General features: G+C 45.2%; 1 protein-coding gene across 5 annotated transcripts in view; it reads right to left on the bottom strand.

Moving 5' to 3' along the window:
* Positions 1-1,732: 1,732 nt before the first annotated feature.
* The window catches only part of LOC146616718 (titin-like), a 175,934-nt gene continuing 157,799 nt past the window's right edge, over positions 1,733-19,867 (bottom strand). For all 5 annotated transcript variants that reach the window (XM_085373943.1, XM_085373942.1, XM_085373941.1 and 2 more), the window contains 22 exons: positions 19,360-19,650; positions 18,946-19,245; positions 17,673-17,978; positions 17,257-17,559; positions 16,811-17,092; positions 16,135-16,728; positions 15,708-15,995; positions 15,251-15,550; positions 14,860-15,162; positions 14,435-14,737; positions 13,760-14,344; positions 13,366-13,668; positions 12,599-12,898; positions 11,736-12,311; positions 11,173-11,478; positions 10,472-11,077; positions 5,235-10,339; positions 4,966-5,122; positions 4,130-4,620; positions 3,891-4,044; positions 3,359-3,679; positions 1,733-3,087 (listed from right to left, as the gene is read on the bottom strand). In XM_085373943.1, the coding sequence (XP_085230069.1) occupies positions 2,795-3,087; positions 3,359-3,679; positions 3,891-4,044; positions 4,130-4,620; positions 4,966-5,122; positions 5,235-10,339; positions 10,472-11,077; positions 11,173-11,478; positions 11,736-12,311; positions 12,599-12,898; positions 13,366-13,668; positions 13,760-14,344; positions 14,435-14,737; positions 14,860-15,162; positions 15,251-15,550; positions 15,708-15,995; positions 16,135-16,728; positions 16,811-17,092; positions 17,257-17,559; positions 17,673-17,978; positions 18,946-19,245; positions 19,360-19,650 (12,467 nt within the window). In that variant the 3' untranslated portion in view covers positions 1,733-2,794. The remainder of the gene's footprint in view (positions 3,088-3,358; positions 3,680-3,890; positions 4,045-4,129; positions 4,621-4,965; positions 5,123-5,234; positions 10,340-10,471; positions 11,078-11,172; positions 11,479-11,735; positions 12,312-12,598; positions 12,899-13,365; positions 13,669-13,759; positions 14,345-14,434; positions 14,738-14,859; positions 15,163-15,250; positions 15,551-15,707; positions 15,996-16,134; positions 16,729-16,810; positions 17,093-17,256; positions 17,560-17,672; positions 17,979-18,945; positions 19,246-19,359; positions 19,651-19,867) is intronic.

Here is a 19,867-nt window from a genome sequence, read left to right on the forward strand (position 1 = left end):
GGGACCGCTCCAGCCTTCATCCGCCTTCGCTGGAGGGTCCGTGGGACCGCCCCAGCCTTCGTCATCTGCTGGAGGGTCCGTGGGACCGCTCCAGCCTCCATCAGCTTCGTCTGCCTTCACTTCAGCCTTCGTTTGTTTGATCAAACATTTCACTTGGGGTTACATGTTTGATTTTTGGGTGGGGGGAAATGTTACGTTTCGGTGTTGTCGGTGTGTTGCTTTTGGCGTGACTGTTATGTGTTTCCTGTTTTACTTTGAAAGTCTGTGTTATCTTAGTGTTTTCAGTTTACGTTTTGCCCTGTCTCGTCAGTTCTAATTTGCCCCAGCTGTGTTTCCCTCCTGTTGTCCATTTTCCTGATTGCTCCCTCTATGTATTTAAACCCTGTGTTTCAGTGTGTCATGGTCGCGATCTCCCCCCGTTGTAAATAGTTTGACGTCTTGTGTTTGGTGTTTTGTTATAAATAAATAGTCTGTTGTAAATACTTTCGTTATGGGATATGTTTGTTTTGGGATTTTGGTGGAGAGCCTTCGTGGTTTTATTTTCCTTATCTTTATTTTTCTACGTTGCACCCCGGTTGCCTAGGCCGGGGTGTAACAACCCACAAAGATTTCCTAAAATGTTTGGTTTTTTAAATTTCAAATATTGTATAAAAACACACACTTTTTTTACCCCCCTCTTAACAAACTGAAGCCTTTCATTGAGTCACCAAATGAACACCTGGCAGCACTTCTGTTATCATTGTGTTCGTATTTAACAAAATAAAAGCGCAGACATAAGTGTACACATTAGTTGTGACTCTCACTGAGCTAACACACCCAATCCCTCAGCATGTTTGTGCTCTCTGCTCATGTTGCCTTCATATTCAATCATTTTTGGGTTTTTTAAATAACTTATTTTAACATTGCACTCAACAACAAACAAATCCCCCCTAACAAAAAAAAGTCAAACATCAAACTGCGTTATATTTTTTCATGTCAATGTACGGGCCACAAGTAGGGGTGATACGGGCCGCGAGTTTGAGACCCTCTAGACTCACACCAAGCTGGCCCAATCACATCTTTGAGAAAACTCCCCTTACAGGTGGGATTGGCCCTTCAGAAAAAGAGTGACAAATGAAATGGATGGAACTGTGGCAGATGATGAAGATGGGCCCACTGAGGAAGACCTGTAGAGGCTGTGTGCAGCTGAAGCTAACGGTGGACTGTTAGCCCATTAAATGAGAGGTGATGGTCCACGTCTCTACACTGGAACATCAGACCTGTATGGCTCCTCCTGCAGGTGTATCTGAGCAGTCCCTCCAGAGCCTGGCTCCGGGGCATGGGGTCCTGGGCGAGATCATTAGGTTATTTGTTTAATTGGACTTAGTCTAATCCCACATTCACATTCATATTTCCCACGGAGACTCATCAGTCTGGTCCTGGTCGTGTAAACCGCTCGTAACTCGCCCTGATATCCAGGGGTTACTTTATTCTGACAGTTAAATATTACAAAACAACACTGACGTGAAGGTTTGTTTTCTGTATGTGACAAACAACAAGCAACGGGCCACTGAATAACAAACTATATAAAAGTCATTAAATAGAGCACAGTCCCATTAACTTCACTGAATTATCATGTTTCAATCCACCTGAATGTAATAATTATCTGAATGGGAAAATCGGGAGGAAATCCTCAGATCACTGTGAAAATGCTCCATCATCTCCACACAATAAATCCAGACGAGCGTGTGTGTAGTGCTGAAATCATGCTTTATTAAATCAGTAATGCACAAATCTCAAGGAGGAGGAAACAATTCTACATCAACAGATCAATGAACTCAAAGTGCAGGGCGAGACTTAACTGCTTTCTCTTCACGGGACATGAAGTCCCTGTGGCGAACGAAGGAAACCCTGACTACTGACACGGTGAAACGACTAAAAGCTACAAACACTCAAACACACAAAGCATGTTGCTAACTGTCCTCCGAGAGACGGCGCTGCTTCTGCACAGAAGAGCCGGCTCTGACTTTCTCTTCACTTATTTGGCCAGGAGATGTTCTGTTTTCCAAAGCCAGGCCGGCCGTCCTGCGCCAGAAGCAGCGCTCTTCATTAAAATGATCTTAACGCTCCGAGTGCAGGCCGCTCACACTCGGAGCCGGTCATCAAATTGTGGTGGTACGACACAGTCGGTCTGAGCGCAAGGCCGTTTTGCGCTGCTTACACGAGGGTAATGAAAACAGCACTCGGGGTCTTACGCTCATGGTACAATTCATATGAAACTGTAATATCCCACGCTCAGGAGCGCGTCCAAAAAACAATAAAATAAAATAAAAAACGTTGTCCTTCTGTTTCTGATTTATAACGTCAGCAGGGAACCTCTCTACCTGCCGAGGCAATCTTAAAGACTTCAACTTACCGTTGAGGCACAGATTTTAGTTTCTTGGTTTCACAGGGTATTCGTTCCAGCGGAAACTTTCTCCTGTTCAAACATTTGTTCTTTTGTTTCAGTTAATATTATATTGTCATAAATAACAATGCATACATTTCCCATAACCGTTAAATTCGGCTATATACATTATGTACATGTCACAGAAACGTCTGTCAAAAATCCCAAGTCATAACTGTCCAATATGGCACATTTTATAACAACTTTAGACTTTAGTCTAGTTTGGCATAAATTAATGTCAAAAATAGTTCATATTTACAAGAACAGAAATCCAGATCTTTATCAAGTAGGATTATTGGTGCTGCGTCACTAAATAAAGAGGTTCTGGATGAGGGAAACGGGGGACGTGAATTGACTTTGTCTTCCTTTTTACATGGACCGAATGCGAATGTTGACGGTTGCAGAGTCGGAGCCGAGCTCGTTGGACAGTCTGAGGGTGTACGCTCCGGCATCAGCCTCCTTCACTGCAGAGATCACGAGGGTGGAGAGGTCAGTGGTATTCTCCACGTGGTATCGCTCATCCCCATTGGGGAGCGTCCGACCTGAGCGGACCCACTGGACAGAGGGTGTGGGGTCTCCAGAGAACATCCCCACTACGGTTAGAGACTTCCCCGGCTCTGCGCACACATCCTCTGGAAGAGCTTCGACCTTTGGTGGAGTGCCTGTTAGAGAAGAGAACGTTGGATGAAGACTCTGTTACGGTCAAAGGCTGTGTGAGAACAGCAGGCTGCTGGTGACGACCATGTGTTTGTCTTCCCTCGTATGTTGTTGCAAACATATCAGTGCAGATATTTGAATCATAAGCTGATGATAACAGTGAGAGGAGGAAAGGAGAAATGCCACAATGCTTTCACCATTACAGTTGCTGTCACACAGAAACTCATTCGGGTCCTGCTGTCTGAGTTTACATGCACATTTTGAAAGTCGTCTCACCTCTTTTAATCCCCGTGGTGAGGGCCTTCAGTGAGGACGAGGACTCGGCATGCGTATGAGCAGACATTTCCATCATCGTGCTCCTGGAGCTCATGGAAACCACCGACTCGGCCATCGTGGCTGACATGCTAGTCGCAGACATGCTCTCAAATGAAAACCCGGCAGCAGCAGAGCGGGAGCTGCTGCTGGCACTGCTGGCCTGCATGGAAGCTGCTTCCATGTGAACTGAGGAGGCCATGAATCTTTTCTGCATGCTCACTGCAGTGTCAGTAGAAGCTCTTTGTTCTGCGATTATAATTTTTGTCGGTTCTTCAACAAGAGCTGTAAGGATGCAGATGACAAGCACATGGCTCATATCACAATGTGCACAGTTACTGCAAACCATTTGCGTACACTGAGTGTAAGCTGAGGATGCTCAAGTGCCTTGGATTTCCACTAAATAGTGACTTTGGTGCAGTCCAAGACTCATTAGCATACAAGCTAATTAAACACACTGTGACACGGTGTCTGAAACGCAGCGGCGGTAACTTACTGAGGACGTTGAGGGACGCAGTTGCAGAGCACTGTCCAAACTGATTTTTGGCCTTTACTGTGTATTTCCCACTGTCTGCAACTGTGGCTTCACGTATCTCCAGAGTATACACATTCTTAGAGCGGCTCAGTTTCAAGTTTGATGTGACAGATATCTGCAAACAGTTAAGTAATTTAGAATTGGCTTAAAGACTAATTCAACTGGCTGATTTCCATAAATCTTCTGAAGAAAACACTCACAATCATGTTGTCTTTCAACCACTCCACTTCAGGAGAAGGCTCTCCTGCAATTTCACACATGAATTTCACATCTTGTCCTTCATTAACATTCTGGGACCTGGGCTGCACCAGAAAATGAGGCGCGTCTGATCGCTTGGTGGTGACCGTGGTGTTAAACTGACACCGGACCAGTCCTCGCTGTGTTTGCGCCTCACACGTGAGGATCCCCTGCTCATGCTCAGTCACCGTCCTGATGGTTAGGGTGTGGTCACTTCCAGATACTCCATATCTGTACTGCTCCGAGTTGGTCAGTTCAACCCCGTTTAGGATCCATCTGACGTCAGAGGCACCAGGGACGCTCGCCCTCAGTGTTAGAGACTGGCCCTCTGTGATCGACATCTGGCTGTGGGAGGTCTTCACCTCCTTTACAGAAGACGAGATTTCTTCATGGATCATTTCTCTTTTTACAACTTCCTCAGAGATTTCAGCTTTTGTTTTGGAGCTCTTTGAGCCTAGAAAAGACATAAGAAAGACATTATGTCAGGAAAGAGTTTAAACTAGGCGTGTCAAACTCATTTTACAGCCATCTCCACATGATAACGAAAAAGCTGCTGTGATAAAGAAAGAAATCTGTCAGCACGACTCTTTGGAGTTAAATGGGAGAACACGCATGAGGTTTAAGGCCTGGACCTTTTGTCCAACACAATGGAAAATGGCTGAGAATAAAAATGGGTATCACTTTACCCAGCTCCTAATTTTTAAAAATTCTGCAGTCGCCAATTTCACTGAAATGCAGACGTAATTTTGACACCTCTGGTTTAAACATTTGTAGGTGTACAAATCAGGTGTAGACTTACCTTGTACACTGACAGTACACATAGTTGAAACTGCTCCAGCGCTGTTTGTAGCAGTGCACTTGTACACCCCACTATCAGAGGCCTCCAATTCATAGATCTCGAGATGAGCTGAGCCAGAATCCTCAAATAATTCATACTTTCCACCTTGAGACAAAACCTGCCCATACAGAAAATATGACTGGATTTCTAAATAAGGTAAATATGATGCATTTCCCTCAAATATTATTAAAAACAAATTCTGGAATAGTTCAAGTGTTTGATTAGGTTACCTTTCCATCCTTCATCCACGAGATTGTAGGTGTGGGCTCTCCTGTCAACTTTACTGACAGCTTCACAGCAGAATCAGAGTACGCTGTGATGTCACTCAGCCCAACAGAGAAGGACGGCTTCTTTCCAAGAGGCGGTGACATCACTCTCTTTGGCTTGATTGGAGAAATCGCTCGTTCCTTCTGAGATGTGACTGGGGATTTGGGAGTAGGAGATTTTGGGGTTGGAGATTTGGGTGTTGGAGATTTTGGTGTTGGGGATTTTGGTGAGACTGGAGACTTCACTCTCTGTGGTGACTTGACTGGCTCAGGGGATTTCACCCTCTGGGGAGATTTGACCGGTTCAGGGGACTTTGCAAGAGGGGATTTAGCTTCTGGAGAAGTTATTCTGGGAGGGGCAACCACTTTCTCCTTTGACTCAGACTTCCGGATGGTCAGGGTGAAATGGGCTTCTTGTTTGCCTCCAGCGTTTTCGACTAAGAGAGTGTAGCTGCCTTCATCTGACATCTCAACAGAGGAGATCTCAAAGGAGGAGTTGTACTGAGTAGACACAATGTGGTGTCGGGCAGAGGGAGCAACAACTGCTCCTTCACGCAGCCAGCTTATAGAAGGTGCTGGTTCGCCATCCACATCACATTCAAATCTGGCAGTGTGTCCCTCCTCTAAAGTGAGGGACTGTGGCTTAGTCAGAATTTTGGCAGGGACACTGGGCTTCTCCTTTGGCTTCTCAACAACAGTAGTGGTCTCCTTCACAGTCTCAGTTACAGCTTCCGTTACTGATGTTTTAGAGGATGAGACGTGATATACCTCTGTTTTGGTCATCTCTGGCAGATGGGCAGATGGAGGCTCCTCATCTTTGCGAAGTGAAGAGAAGGCAGCGTATTCATCTGCTACATCTAGTGTGGCATAGTCAGAAGTCTCTCCTTTGGCATTCTTGCAAACCACACGGTAGGTGCCAGAATCTTCAGTCATACAGTTGATGATCTGGAGAGTCAGGACTCCACTGATGTTGGTCATGGTATATTTGCTGCTCCCATGGATTTGTTTTCCATTGTGGAACCACTTGACCTCAGGTTCAGGTTTGGCCTGGATATTCAGGGTAAATCTTGTGTTGGACCAATAAGGTACACGATGAGATCGCATCCTGACAGTAATCCGTGGGGGATGGTCAAGGCTGAAGGGTGCTTGTGTCACCACCTCAACCTTTCTCTCTACAGATCTTCTCTCTGATCTCAGAGCCTGCTTTCTCTCCTCATACCTGGACATGAAGTCAACCTTAGGGAGTGTCACATCTGTCTTGACAGCCTTTTCTGGGGTAGGGGATCTTTTCCTCACGGGCTCTGGGAGCTTTTTGATTGGTTTAGGGATATATTCTGAGGTAAAAGCTGTCAGGTGCTCAGATTCTGTGACTTCAGAGATTCTTGAAACAGCAACAGTGCTTTCCTTTTGTGAGATTCGTGTCTTCTCCTCAAACTCCATTCGTTTGAGTTCACTCTTGTAAGAGGTGATTCTCTGAGCAGTCGTGTGTGGCCGCAGCAGCTCCTGGTCCTCTCGTTCTTCATACACCCTCTGCTTTTGTCTTGGAGGTTTATAAGTTGTTTTGTCATGACGCTGGCGGAGATCAACAAAACTTGGGCCAGCCTCATATTTGGATGGAATTCTGTAGGAATCATATCTGTGAACTTCTTCTTCCTCTTCATCGTCACCGTAGGTCCTTCTAGGAGATGAGGGACGCAGGGCAGACAACTCAAAGCGAACTGGACTAAGGCTAGGTGGAGAAGCGGAGTAGCCAAGCTCCAGTTCTTCCTCCAGACGAAGCCTCTCCTCCTCAGTTCTCTTCATGGACAGATACTCATTCACAGGAAGCAGCAGCTCCTCATCTGACAGGTCACCTAGAGACCTCCTCCTGATTCTGTGGTAGGTCTCCATCTCAGGAGAAGGAGTGCGATGCCTTGCTGGCCTCACAGTCTCCAAGTCATCCTGAGTCATAGATGAAATGCGCCACTTTGGCTTATATTGGTCCTTAATCCTGATTGGTACCTCATAGAACTGCTCCCACCGAGACAGACGGATACGCTTCATCCTTTTCTGTGGGATTTTCTCCATTGGCTCAGGGAATTCATACTGATCCCGCAATTTCTTATACCATTTCATGTCAGAAAGAGGTTTGAAGTGTTTTATTTCTACATCTTCTTCAAGAACAGCTGGGTTAACGATACGAGGTGTGGGGACAACATAGGGCATACGCAGTCTCTTCTCATCTGCTCTCTTCTTCCTCTCCTCTTGCTCTTTCTGTATCTCAGCTTCAGTCTTCTCACCCTTCTTAGTTGTAACAGCAGGTTTAAACATGGTGGCGGCTTCCCTGACAGCTTCTACTGCTGCAGGTGGTAGGGGGGTGACAACAGTGCCAGCCAAAATCTGAGAGAGCCTAACTTTTTTGTCTAATTCTTCCTTTCTGGCAATCTTTTGCTTCTCCTTTTCACTGGGCTCATATTCCTTCTTTACATGAGCGGTGCGCTCCACTTTCAGTGTGGCCTGGCAACTGGCGGATCCAGCAGAGTTGGTAGCAGTAACTCTGTACACACCAGAATCCTCAGGAAGAGTGTCCTTCACATGAAGAATGTAGTAATCCAGGCCCTCATGGACAACCTCAATGGATGGTCCAAAGGCTAAAGGCGTGCCATCCTTCTCCCATTTCAGTGATGGACGACCAGATACTCTGATCTCAAAACGTATGTCCTGGCCCTCCTTACAATCGATATTTGCAAGCACACGTTTAAACATGGGCCTCAGGGTGAGATCTGCTGGTTTAGGTCGAGGAACAACAGTGAGACGAGCCTTGCAACTGTCATCCCCATACCTGTTACGGGCCACAACGCTGTACTCTGCATCATCTTCGGTCTCCACATTGTGGATAATCAGCTGGTACAAGCCCTTGTCACTGATGAAAGTGTATTTCCTTTCATCATGTCCAGGGATAAGCTTTTGTCCAGATTTGTGCCAGATGACACGAGGCTCAGGGTGCACAGTAATGGTAACACCAAAGCGCACATCCTCACCCATATAAGCTGTATGGTTGACCAGAGGAAGTGTAAACTCTGGTGGCTTCTGAAGCATTCTGGCAGTATCTACTCTGCGCTTTGTTCTCTTAACCACACGGGCAGTGAAGAAATCGCGGTAAGACCTAACACTGCTGATAAACAGCTCAGCGTAGGCACTGTCCTCACCATACTCATTTACAACCTTGCATCTGTACGTGCCATCATCTGCTCTTGTGACCTTATTGATGGTGATTACTGCCAGACCATCTTCATATTCAATTTCATACTTGTCACTAGCTTCAAGTTGCTTGACACCACAGTACCATGTTACTTCAGTAGTGCTATCATAGTTGTCAATGTTGCAAATGAACTTCACGTTGTCACCCTCATTCACCACTGCGTGGCCAATCTGCCCTGCAAGAGGACCATGTTCAAATGGTGCAATTTTCACCTTAGCAACAAAGACGCCACGCTGAGACCTAATGGAACCCCCGCTAGCCACACGGGCACCAGAGACAACAGTGTTCCACTCTTTCCTCACCATTGTCTGGCAGTATCTCTTGTGCCTGCCAGTTGGGATTGCTCTGGCACTGATCTCCTCTGCAGGTTTGGTGAGCCAAGGATGTGCCAGTGCCTCAGCTGCAGTCATCCGATGCTTACGCTCCTTTGTCATTAAGCGGTCTGTGAAGTCTAGTGCTTCGACACTGACTTGCTTGAAGGATTCATCATCATAGCTGTAGGCTGCACTGGAAATGTTGTCGATCGTCTGTTGGTTGGTTTCAGCTGTGAACGGATTAAGGCCACTGAGAAGCACATAGGCGAGAACACCAACCGACCACATGTCAGTGACTGTGCTAACCATGTCACACTGGTGGATCTCAGGGGCAGCATACTCTGCTGTGGTATATTGAATCTTGATTTGGTCTCCAGGAGTCAGGTGTCTGGACTGTCCCAGCTCAATAATCTTCACATTCGAGCTGGTTCTAGTAGTGTATATAATATTCTCAGGTCTGATATCAAAGTGTCCATAACTCTGAGTGTGAAGGAACTCAAGAGCTGAGCAGACTTGCCTGATGTAGTTAACAATTTCACGCTCATTAAGTTCAAACTCTGCTATACTGAGGCGCTCAAATATGTCAACACCTGAGATGAAATCATAGATCATCACCAGCTCCTCCGGGCTGTCGAAGGACTCGTGGAGGAGAAGGTAATTGGCATGTCTGGCCAAATTCAGTGTTGCAATTTCTTTCTTTACTAATGTCTGATCAGCACCTCTCACTTTGACAAATTTAGCCATGTAAGTCTTTTCAGAGCTAATTTCAACACAGCGGTGGACAATGCCGAACTGCCCTCTGCCCAATTCCTCTGCAATGGCAAATTTGTTGTGCAGATTCTTGGCATCAGAGTGTGGAGCCTTGCTCCTGGGGACATATCCTGTATCATCAACCTCCCTGTCATAGAGCAGAACTCGGGATTTGTCCTCTTTTGTCATGACAGGTCCACTTGACTCAGATGGGGCACTCTGTCCAAACTTGTTTTCAGCAATAATTCTGAACTGATAGCTCGTTCCGCCAAACAGATTGGTAACTGTGTAATGGGTGTCACGGGACTGGGCAACACGCTGCCACCTCTCAGCTGTGGTGGGGCACTTCTCAATGATATAGCTGATGACCTTACTGCCACCATCATTTGCTGGTGCCACCCAGTTCAGTGTCACAGAGTCTCTCGCGACATCACTGGCTTTGACACCACGTGGAGGATCAGGCACATCAGCTACATCCAGCTCAACTGTTTGCTGGTCAATGCCAAATCTGTTCTTGGCACAGACGATGTAAAAACCAGCGTCCTTCTTCTCCACTCCATTGGGAAACACCAAAGAAGTGAATGATCTGGTGACAATGACCTGGTAGTGTCCATTGCTGTCAATTAGATCTTGTCCTTTTTGCCATGTGATGACAGGATCTGGTTTTCCACTGAAAGGAATCTTGATATTAACCACCTCTCCACGCAGGGCAGGGATGGCTTCCTTGTCCTTCAGATTCTTTGGCAGGTTGATCTTGGCAGGAACTAGAAATCAGGAAAAAGTTGTTTGAGATTTCATGATATATATGAATCTAAATAGCTCTTATAATTACATTGTTTTTTGTTTTTTACATTTCATAGTTATTTTTTTGTGTAAGACAGCATTTCGGAGCTTACTTTCAACATCCAGAGAGACAGTGGCACAGATGGAGCCTCCCTGGTTGGTGGCCCTAATCTGGTAAACAGTGGAGTCTTCCTCGTCAGCCTCTGTGATGACCAGCTGGTGGTAACCTCCCTTAAACTCCTGGATCTTGATCTTCTTTCCATCAGAATGGACCTCTTTTCCTCGTCTGAACCATTTAATTACAGGCTTGGGCTGTCCTGTAATCTTACACACAAGGGTAGCATTGCTCTTGTACTTGACACTCATGTTCCTCAGCTCCTCCTTAAAGGCAGGAGCACGGATCTCGACAGCTGCGGCTGGAATGATGGGAGTGGTCTCCTCGCTATAGTCACTTTGCCCTCCAAGATTCTCGCATTTGACACGGAAGATGTGCTCAACACCCTCGGTCAGGCGCTTCACAGAAAAGACTGTTTGTTTGATTTCATCTGTGGTCACTGGAGTCCATTCAGTCCATTCCCGCCTGTCCTTTTTGTTCTTCTTCTCCAGGTAGTAGCTCTTGATCTTGGATCCACCATCACTGAGAGGGGGTTTCCAGGAAACCACGCAGGAATCCTTAGTAATTCCAGAAACAACTGGTGATAGAGGTGGCGATGGTCTCTCTGTGAAAGGAGTATATATTTATGAAACCACTGTCAGTATTTCGCATCTCTGTATATGTGACCCATTGTGAAATATTGCCTTTTATTAAACATACCCAGCTGACTCTTGATGAGGATCGGGCAAGTGAGCTCCAGTGGCTCGCTGTTGCCATAGCGATTCTGGGCATAGACCCGGAAGAAGTATCCAGCACTCTCGATGAGGTTGGGCACACGGCAGGATGTGCCATTGATGGATGACGACACCAGTTCCCACTCTGAGCCCTCCCTGTCCTCACGCTTCTCCACAATATAGTTCGTAATCATGCAGCCACCGTCATCTTTGGGAGGCTTCCAGCTGATGATCACTGAGTTCTTCAGCAGGGCATCCAGAACAATGGGACCCTGAGGTATATCAGGTTTGTCTAGGAATAGAGGTATGATATATTTACAAATTGGATAATTTCACGCTTACAAATGTATGCATTGCTGCACTTTCCTTCCCACTGTCGCCAAAGTGCTTGCTTGTAGGGGGTCATACAATTGTTGGGTTTTTCTATGTATGTATTATTGTAGGGTCTACCCTACAATATAAAGCACCTTGAGGCGACTGTTGTTGTGATTTGGTGCTGTGGGAATAAAACTGAATTGAATTTCTGGAGGTAATTAACATAGAACATACCGTAGATTTCAACACTGAATGCGGTGTCAGCTCGGCCAAAGTGGTTGTGCAGTCTTATTCTGTATTTGCCTCCATGGACTCTGCGCTGCACGTTCTTGATGACCAGATGTGTGTAGTGCTCAGTGGTCTCAATGCTTATATCTTCTGTGTTTTCCAGAGTCTTTGCCCCATGCAGCCACATGATCTTTGGCTCAGGACGGCCAATGTAAACAGCATGGATACGCAGAGTAGTTCCGAGGCCAGCAAAATGGATTTCCTTCAGTGGGTAGTCAGGGTGGAATGATGGCGCCGCCTCCAAAACCAACATGCCTGTGGTCTCTGCTTCTCCAGCGTCATTGATGGCCTTGCAGGTGTATTCGCCTTCATCTTCCTGCTGGTCAGTCATAATTGACAGGGAGTGGTTGCGGCCGTCAGAGCTCATCTCGTACTTGCGAGACTCGATAATTTCCTTGCCTGCATGATACCACTTTATTTCAGGAACGGGTCTTCCAATAATCTGGCACTTCATAACTGCAGGCTGGCCAAGTTTGGCAGTTACTTCATCCATTTCTTTTCTCAGGCTTGGTTTAGTTTCAGCTGGAAAAACAAACCAAAGAAGCATATTTATAAAAAAATAAACAGCATACTCTATATATGGTAAGTCTGTCTAAATATGTCTTTTTCATACTGGTTATTTTTTTTGTAATAGTATTGTATTGAATTATAACATTATAACTTATAACCATACCCATGGATATGGTCTGTACCAGTGTGCATACATTGTATATAGTGGTATATCACCAGTTGCCAAATAGGAATGTTTCTAGGTATTATCCCTGTAAATAAATATAAATTTAATAATAAATATATTCTTAGGTACTCACAAGTCAGCTTGGTTTTGATACATGTGGCAGTCCTACGAGGCCTGCTCATTCCCGTCTCATTCTCAGCAAACACCCTGAATTCATATTCTGTGGCCTCAGCTAGTCCACGTGCCGTGAACTCCTTTTCCTTAAGTCTCTCCTTGTTACACTTTTTCCAGGTGCTCTCTGTGGACTTCCTGTATTCCACCCAATAGCCCAGGACCTCCTTTCCACCATCACACTCTGGAGCTTGCCAGCGGATTGTTATGTTGTTGTTACTCACGTTCACTGTGTCAATTTCACCTGGTTGACTGGGCTTGTCTGAAAGGAGAGAAAAGGGTGAGCCTATTTAATGTTTTTTTCTCTTTTTAAAACACAGCGAGAGAGCCCACCTACCTACTTCAATATACTGACAAGATCAAGTAATCGATTGTACAACTGCAACTCATTACACTGATTACATAAGTTTACATAAGATTGTAATGTAATGTAATTTAAACACATCTGTTTAAAATCCCTCAGCGACCTAGTGCATTTCACTTCTAACATTGGTTGCCAAAGACCAATCACGGGTTAGTGGTAGGGTTTATGCTAGCTCAAGGCCCCCTCATGTTTCTAAAATGTGTGCTTATCGGGAATACCTAAATGCAAAAGCTTTCACAAAAAAATGTAATGCCAAAATGTGTGAAATTCCAGACGAAAGTTACCCACTTCTAGTTTCTGAAAATTTGCATGTGGCAGAAACAAACCCCAAACCTAACAAAAACTTTTAAGGACATGAGACTCACCGAATGGATCTTTGCATGTGACTGGGTCCGACACAGGACCTGCCTCACTCTCGCCTATGTCATTGACAGCAACAATGCGGAACTGGTAGTCCGTATCTGGGGTGAGTCCAGGTAGAGTAAACATGGTGGAGGTTATCTTGGCCTCGTGACGGGACCATGTTTCAGCAGACACCACCTTGTACTCAACAAAGTAACCAGTGATAGCAGATCCTCCATCATCCTTTGGTCTGGACCATGCAAGTGCCACTGAGCTCTTGGTGACATCCATAATCTCTGGTGGGGTAGTTGAAGGCTCAGGGGAACCTGATTTGAAAGATGGGGAATTTTTTAATTGTTTCTGAATACAAGCCTGAAGGGTTTGAAAAAAACAAAAAACAAAACAAGGAATACTTACAGAGAGGAGTCATGGGTACCAGTGGCTGTTCAGACTTCAGGGATGCACTGATACCAAATGAGTTTTCAGCTGTGACCTTGAAGTGATACTCTGTTCCCTCCTTCAGGCCCTTAACAAGCAACTGAGTTTCAGTCACTCTACAGTCTACAGTATACCAGGCATTTCTGGTTGCCTCACGTCTTTCCACAATATAACCAAGGATTTCTGAGCCACCGTCATCAATAGGTGCCTTCCAGGACAGCCTGACAGAGTTGGCCTGAATCTCCTCAAAGACTATTGGTCCCTCTGGAGCACTTGGTCTGCCAATGACCTTCACCTTGATTTGGACTTTCTTCTTGCCAACCTTATTCTCCAGCAGGAGATCATAGACACCAGAGTCACTCCTCTCAGCTCCCTTGATTACAAGCTCACTGGCATCTTCAGTGGAGGCAATCATAGCCCTGGCAGACACTAAACCGCCATCCTTTGACCACTTGCAGGTTGGCTGAGGTTTACCTTTAATGGGTACAGATAATCTAAGCACTCCTCCGTAGCGGACCACGTACAGATCTTTGTATTTCAGCTCCAGGTCATATTCAGGAGATTCTGGAAAATATTGATACCAAAAGTTAGGTCCATTCTGTACTAGTTTTAGTTGTACACACATCATCTTGGAGAAAGTCTGTTTGTTCTTACCAAGCATCTCAGTCACAGTAACTGTTCCAGGCACTTCAGCGGGCTCTCCAGAGCCACCAGCATTGCAGGCCATCACACGGAATTTGAACTGCTCTCCTTGTGGCATGTTGGTCAGAGTGTACTCACAAATTAGAGATGGTGTGGTGTTGCATTTGATCCAGGCCATAGTGCCCACCTTCTGCATCTCAATCAGGTAACCATCTACCCTAGCGTCTCCCTCATCATCAGGAGGACTCCAAGCCAGTGACACAGAGGACTTTGTGGTATCAGTGATCCTTGGATTCTGAGGACAGCCAGGTGGATCTGGTTGGGGAACAGAACAATATCAGTATGTAGTCTGTTGCTCTTTTGTGACTTTCAATGTCAAGAGTCATGTCACACACATATGTCTAAAATTCTAGATTTATATCAAAATGTTGTCTTACCAATGGGATCTGTTGCCACTGCTGGTTTAGATGGCAGACTTGGCTTGCTAAGTCCTCTGGCATTGATGGCAGTGATTCTGTGTTCGTACTCAAGACCCTCGATCAGCTCAGTAGACCGGTATCTAGTCATGGTTACGGGGTTCTTGTTGGCACGCACCCATCTATCAGCCCTGACTTCTTTCCGTTCAATGATGTAACCAGAAACTTCAAGGCCACCATCCTCATCTGGCGGCTCCCAAGCCACAGTCATACCATCACGAGAAACATCGAAAACAACTGGACGTCCAGGTGGTCCAGGAACATCTGACGAGGGAAGGGAAAACATGTTACCACTGTTACCATCATATGTATCAACCAAATATAATATTTAAGGGAATGATAGCGGTCTTACTCTTCATGCTTCTGCAGGTGACAATCTCAGACTGCAGGAATTCTCCAGTGCCGTAATGATTCACAGCAGCTGCACGGAAGACATACTCATCTCCCTCGATCAGGTTATCAAATTTAAACATTGGTCGGCTGACAGAGTCAGAGACAGGCACCCAACCAGGTCTGTGGGCATCACGCTGCTCCACCACATAGCCACTGATGGGAGCTCCACCATCTCTGATTGGAGGATCCCAACTGCAAGTGACGGTGGTGGCATCAATCTCGTCAAACCTGATGGGTCCCTTTGGCTCATCAGGTTTAGCTAGTAAATAAAGTTTCATAAAATTAAACGTTACACTCACCTGAATGTACGTAAAGCTAAATGTTAATATTACCTATACCACTGCCAATACAGAAATAGCTAGACTTGACTTGGTAGCAAAAATATAAGCAATACTAAATCAGGGTTGGTTTCTTACAGAGAATGACGACTTTGATGAACTCAGTGATGACACCAACAGCATTCTTCACCTCCAGGGTGTAGTCACCAGTGTCATCGATGGTGGTGTCAGACATCGTCAGTTTGGTGAACTTGCCAGTACTCTTGATCTTGACACGGTCTGTGATTTTTATCTTGTTGTCACCAAAGTACCAGGAGCAAACAGGAGGAGGTCTGCCGATGATAGGCAGGTCCAGATCCAGGGTCTTGCCAGCCAGCACATTGACAACCTTCTGAGGAATGCCAGAGAAGTCCACTACTGGCATTACTGGAAGGGAGAGATTAAAATATAGTTAGGAAAAAGTGTAAAGTGAACAACAACTTTGTGAGTTTTTGTCAATTTTTCTTTGCCTTAAGCTGTAAAAACATTTTAACTGCAAGTAGTACAAGTTGGCTTTGTTTGTTACCTCTCTGTTCCTGTACAGTGACAGCTGCAACAAGTTCTTTGGGTTCACTGGCTCCTCGGCTGTTGATGGCTCTGATTCTGAACAAGTACTGCTCCTTCTCATTCAGCTTCTCAATGGTGTGCTCAAAGTCTGTGAGCTTCAATGTAGCCACCTTCATCCATTTGTCGGTACCAAACTTGCAGGCTTCAATGACATAACCTATCAGTCTGCTGCCACCATCATGTTCCGGTTTCTCCCAGCCCAGGGTGACAGTGCTCTTGGTGACATCGATCACTTCCAATTTTTGTGGTGGCAGAGGCACCTCGCAAACCAGGATGACATCTGGTGTCTCACAGGGCTCTCCAATACCATAGATGTTCTCAGGGAGAACACGGAAATAATACAGCATGCCCTCCATCAGGCCATCGATCTTGTAAGATGTTTTACTGCACTTGGCTGTGACTGTTTTGTAGGCTCTCATGGACGCTTCACGCCTCTCAATGATGTAATTGTTGACAGGAGCACCGCCATCCACAGTTGGAGCATCCCAAGAGATGGTTGCAGACTCCTTGGTCAGTTCCTTCATTTTGATTGGCCCAGTTGGTCCAGGAGTATCTAAAGAAAAGCACATACTTTACTCAAAAGGCCAGTTCATAAAAGTTTCTGTAACACATTAAAAAAAATCCATTCAACCTACCATAAACCTTGACCAAAATGCTGACTTCCTGTTTCCCGGCAGAGTTCTCCGCCACCAGAGTGTACCTGCCAGCATCGTAGCGGTTGACTTTGTCAATAATGAGAGTGGTGGAAGTGTTGGTGACCTCAATGAAGCCTCTGTTGTGGAGGTCAACACCAGGCTTGCTCCACGTTATTGTAGGAGCAGGACGACCAGTGACACGAACAAATAAGCGAAGGGAGCCACTGGCCCGCAAGCAGATAGTTTTCTTAAGGTCATCGTGGAGCTCGAAGTCAGGAGTTTCTGTGTGAGGTGACAATGATAGGTTTGTAATCTTGGTGATAAAGTAATGTCAAAGTTACCATATCTGGAAAGACTTGCAAATAAACTGTAGTGGAAGAAGAAATGGCACAACAAAATCAAATGCAAATGCATTTAAGTTTATGCTTTTCTAAAGTTTTACTTACCAATTCTCTCCACTGGCTCGGTCTCAGCACATGGGTCACTGAAGTCTCCTGTACCATTAATGTTAATGCCGGCCACTCTGAAGCAGTACTTCTTGCCTGCTGAAAGTCCGGTTACTACATACTCTGTGGTACGCAGGGTCTTTTCATGGGCCTTCTTCCATTCTTCTGCTCCCACTTCCTTCATCTCTAGAATATAGCCAATCACATCAGCTCCTCCATCCTCTACGGGTCGGGACCAGGCCAGGCTGATGCTGTCAGCGTGTGTGTCAGTGATACGAGGAATAGAAGGAGGAGCAGGGGTACCTGAAGGAACAGCATAAAAAGATATAGTAGAGATATCATGATGCATTCACTGATAATTCAATATAAATGGATAAAAATGTGGAAGTTTTTGTTACTGAACAAACTCGACTTACATGTTGGCACTCTGCAGACAACATATAGAGAAACCTCGCTGGGCTCACTTTCTCCAGCCTTGTTGATGGCCGTCACTCTGAACTGGTAGATGTTGCCTTCAGTCAAACCGGACACTTTCAGCGTGGTGTCTAAGTGAGCACCATCTCTGTTCACCTTCACCCAGCGAGCACTCTTTCTCTCACGTCTCTCGACTAAGTAATGGATCAATGGGCTACCTCCATCGCTCTCTGGTTTCAGCCACTCAATGGTGGCAAAGTCCTTTCCTGATGCCAGGATCTCTGGAGCACCAGGAGGAGATGGCACAGCTGCAGGAGAGATGACAGGTGATGCAGAGTTAATTTACAAAGAATCTAGAGTAACTATTGTTGCAAATCAAAATACATCAAAAACCTTTTGATTATATGGAGGCACAAACCTGACAGCTTCTGTATCTCCATTTACTTTTGTTTAGCGTAAGAAAAAAGAAATACTTCTGGGACAGGAAAATGAAACAGACTTCCCTCTTTCAGTGGTGGGATGCATTAATACCATAAAAATGATTGCACTATCTAGTATCTCAACATTTTTCAGTTATCAGTTCAGCATTCCTCAGTGCTTTCCAACAACTACAGTGGACATTTAAGCCTGCACCCTGTTACAACATAGGCATAGTTGTTTAGGACTCCACTGCACAGCAAAAACATCACACAGCTCCTTAAACTGTCGGGACATTTACTGTCCTTCTTTAAGAAGCTGGGTTTTTAACTTCACACCATCCAGCAAAACTTGAATGGTGCATTTTCAGATGTATTCTGGGTAGACTGGGAGGTGAAGTGTGAATAAAAGTTTGAAAAATACCAAAACTATCACCTTGAATGGTCAGCATACTCTAATGTAATTCAGTGTTCACAGACTGTATTTTTCCCACTATATGAGATTAAATTACTTCTCGCCTCGTTTGCCAAATGTTTAACAGCATCTGTATCTCACACTTTATGATGCCAGGGCATTTTCTGACCCACACTGTTCAATCCTGGAAATCTGAAACAGACCTAATGTGGGTGAAGGAATTAGGAAATGTATTACAGATAGTCTTTGTCAAACAAAGAAAATCTGGTTACCGATCACCAGTCTGATTGAAAACTTGAAATGAATGTGTATTGGTACTACCAGTACTTGTGGGTTTCTCTTGTAGTTTTTTGTGTAACATTTAAAAAAGCAGCGCTCGGATTGTACGATGATGTCAGTAACTAACTAGGTATTGTTTCATAAGGATGTGGCTGTTATACTTACTAAAGGTGTTTCTGGCGACCATGGGCTCTGACTGGAGATAGACTCCAGGCCCGTACTTGTTGACTCCCCGCACCCTGAACAGGTACTCTGTGTTTTTCATCAGCCCGGTGATGTTGCAGGTCAGTTCCTTGCATTCGGCATGCATTATTACCCAGTTAAGTCTGTTTGTGTCACGCCTCTCCACAATGTAGTGAGAGACGTCATCACCACCATCTTCAAGAGGAGGCTTCCAGCTCAGAGTGCAGGATTCCTCTGTTATCTTACTGATCTCAATGCTGCCCTCACAAACTCCAGGTGTGTCTGAAAGAAAGCCAGATGTACGAATGCTTAGATGCTAGGATGTTCAAAATTAACACGTCCAGTGTAATTTGTGAATGCATTAAAATAAATGGTTAAAAATAAAAAGCCACTCACCAAGCACTTTGACATTGACTTCTGCAGTTTTGGTTCCACTTACGTTCCTGACTGTGAGGATATATTTTCCAGTGTCATCTCTGTCACAGAATTTGATGATGGCCATGGCTCTAGTCGGGGTATACTGCAAGTGGTACTTTTCACACAAGTCCAGCTCTCTGTTACCCTTGGACCAAGAAGCCTTAGGATCAGGTCTTCCACCCACTGCAGCATCCAGAACCAGGTCTGAACCAGCCCGGACCATCACAGTTTCAGAGAGCAGCTTGCTGTCAAGCTGGGCCTTTGGAGGCTCTGTCAAGTGGTTATGAAGTACAGGGTTTTGAAATTTTGTTTAAACTGAATTGACATGTCTTGAAAATATTTTGGTCTTGGTTTGGTTGTCTTGATGCATGCTCAATCATCCAGGTAAGTAAATCCCCAAAAGTTGATTCTGTTCATCTGGACGTTTTCAGTAGGAGAAACGTTTTGTCTTATAAACAGTACATTTGCATAATGGCTGAAACTAGCA

Source organism: Diplotaxodon limnothrissa, linkage group LG16, assembly GCF_057381915.1.
Source record: "Diplotaxodon limnothrissa isolate DT_005_m linkage group LG16, D_limnothrissa_male_GT1.1, whole genome shotgun sequence".
Taxonomy (NCBI): Eukaryota; Metazoa; Chordata; class Actinopteri; order Cichliformes; family Cichlidae; genus Diplotaxodon; species Diplotaxodon limnothrissa.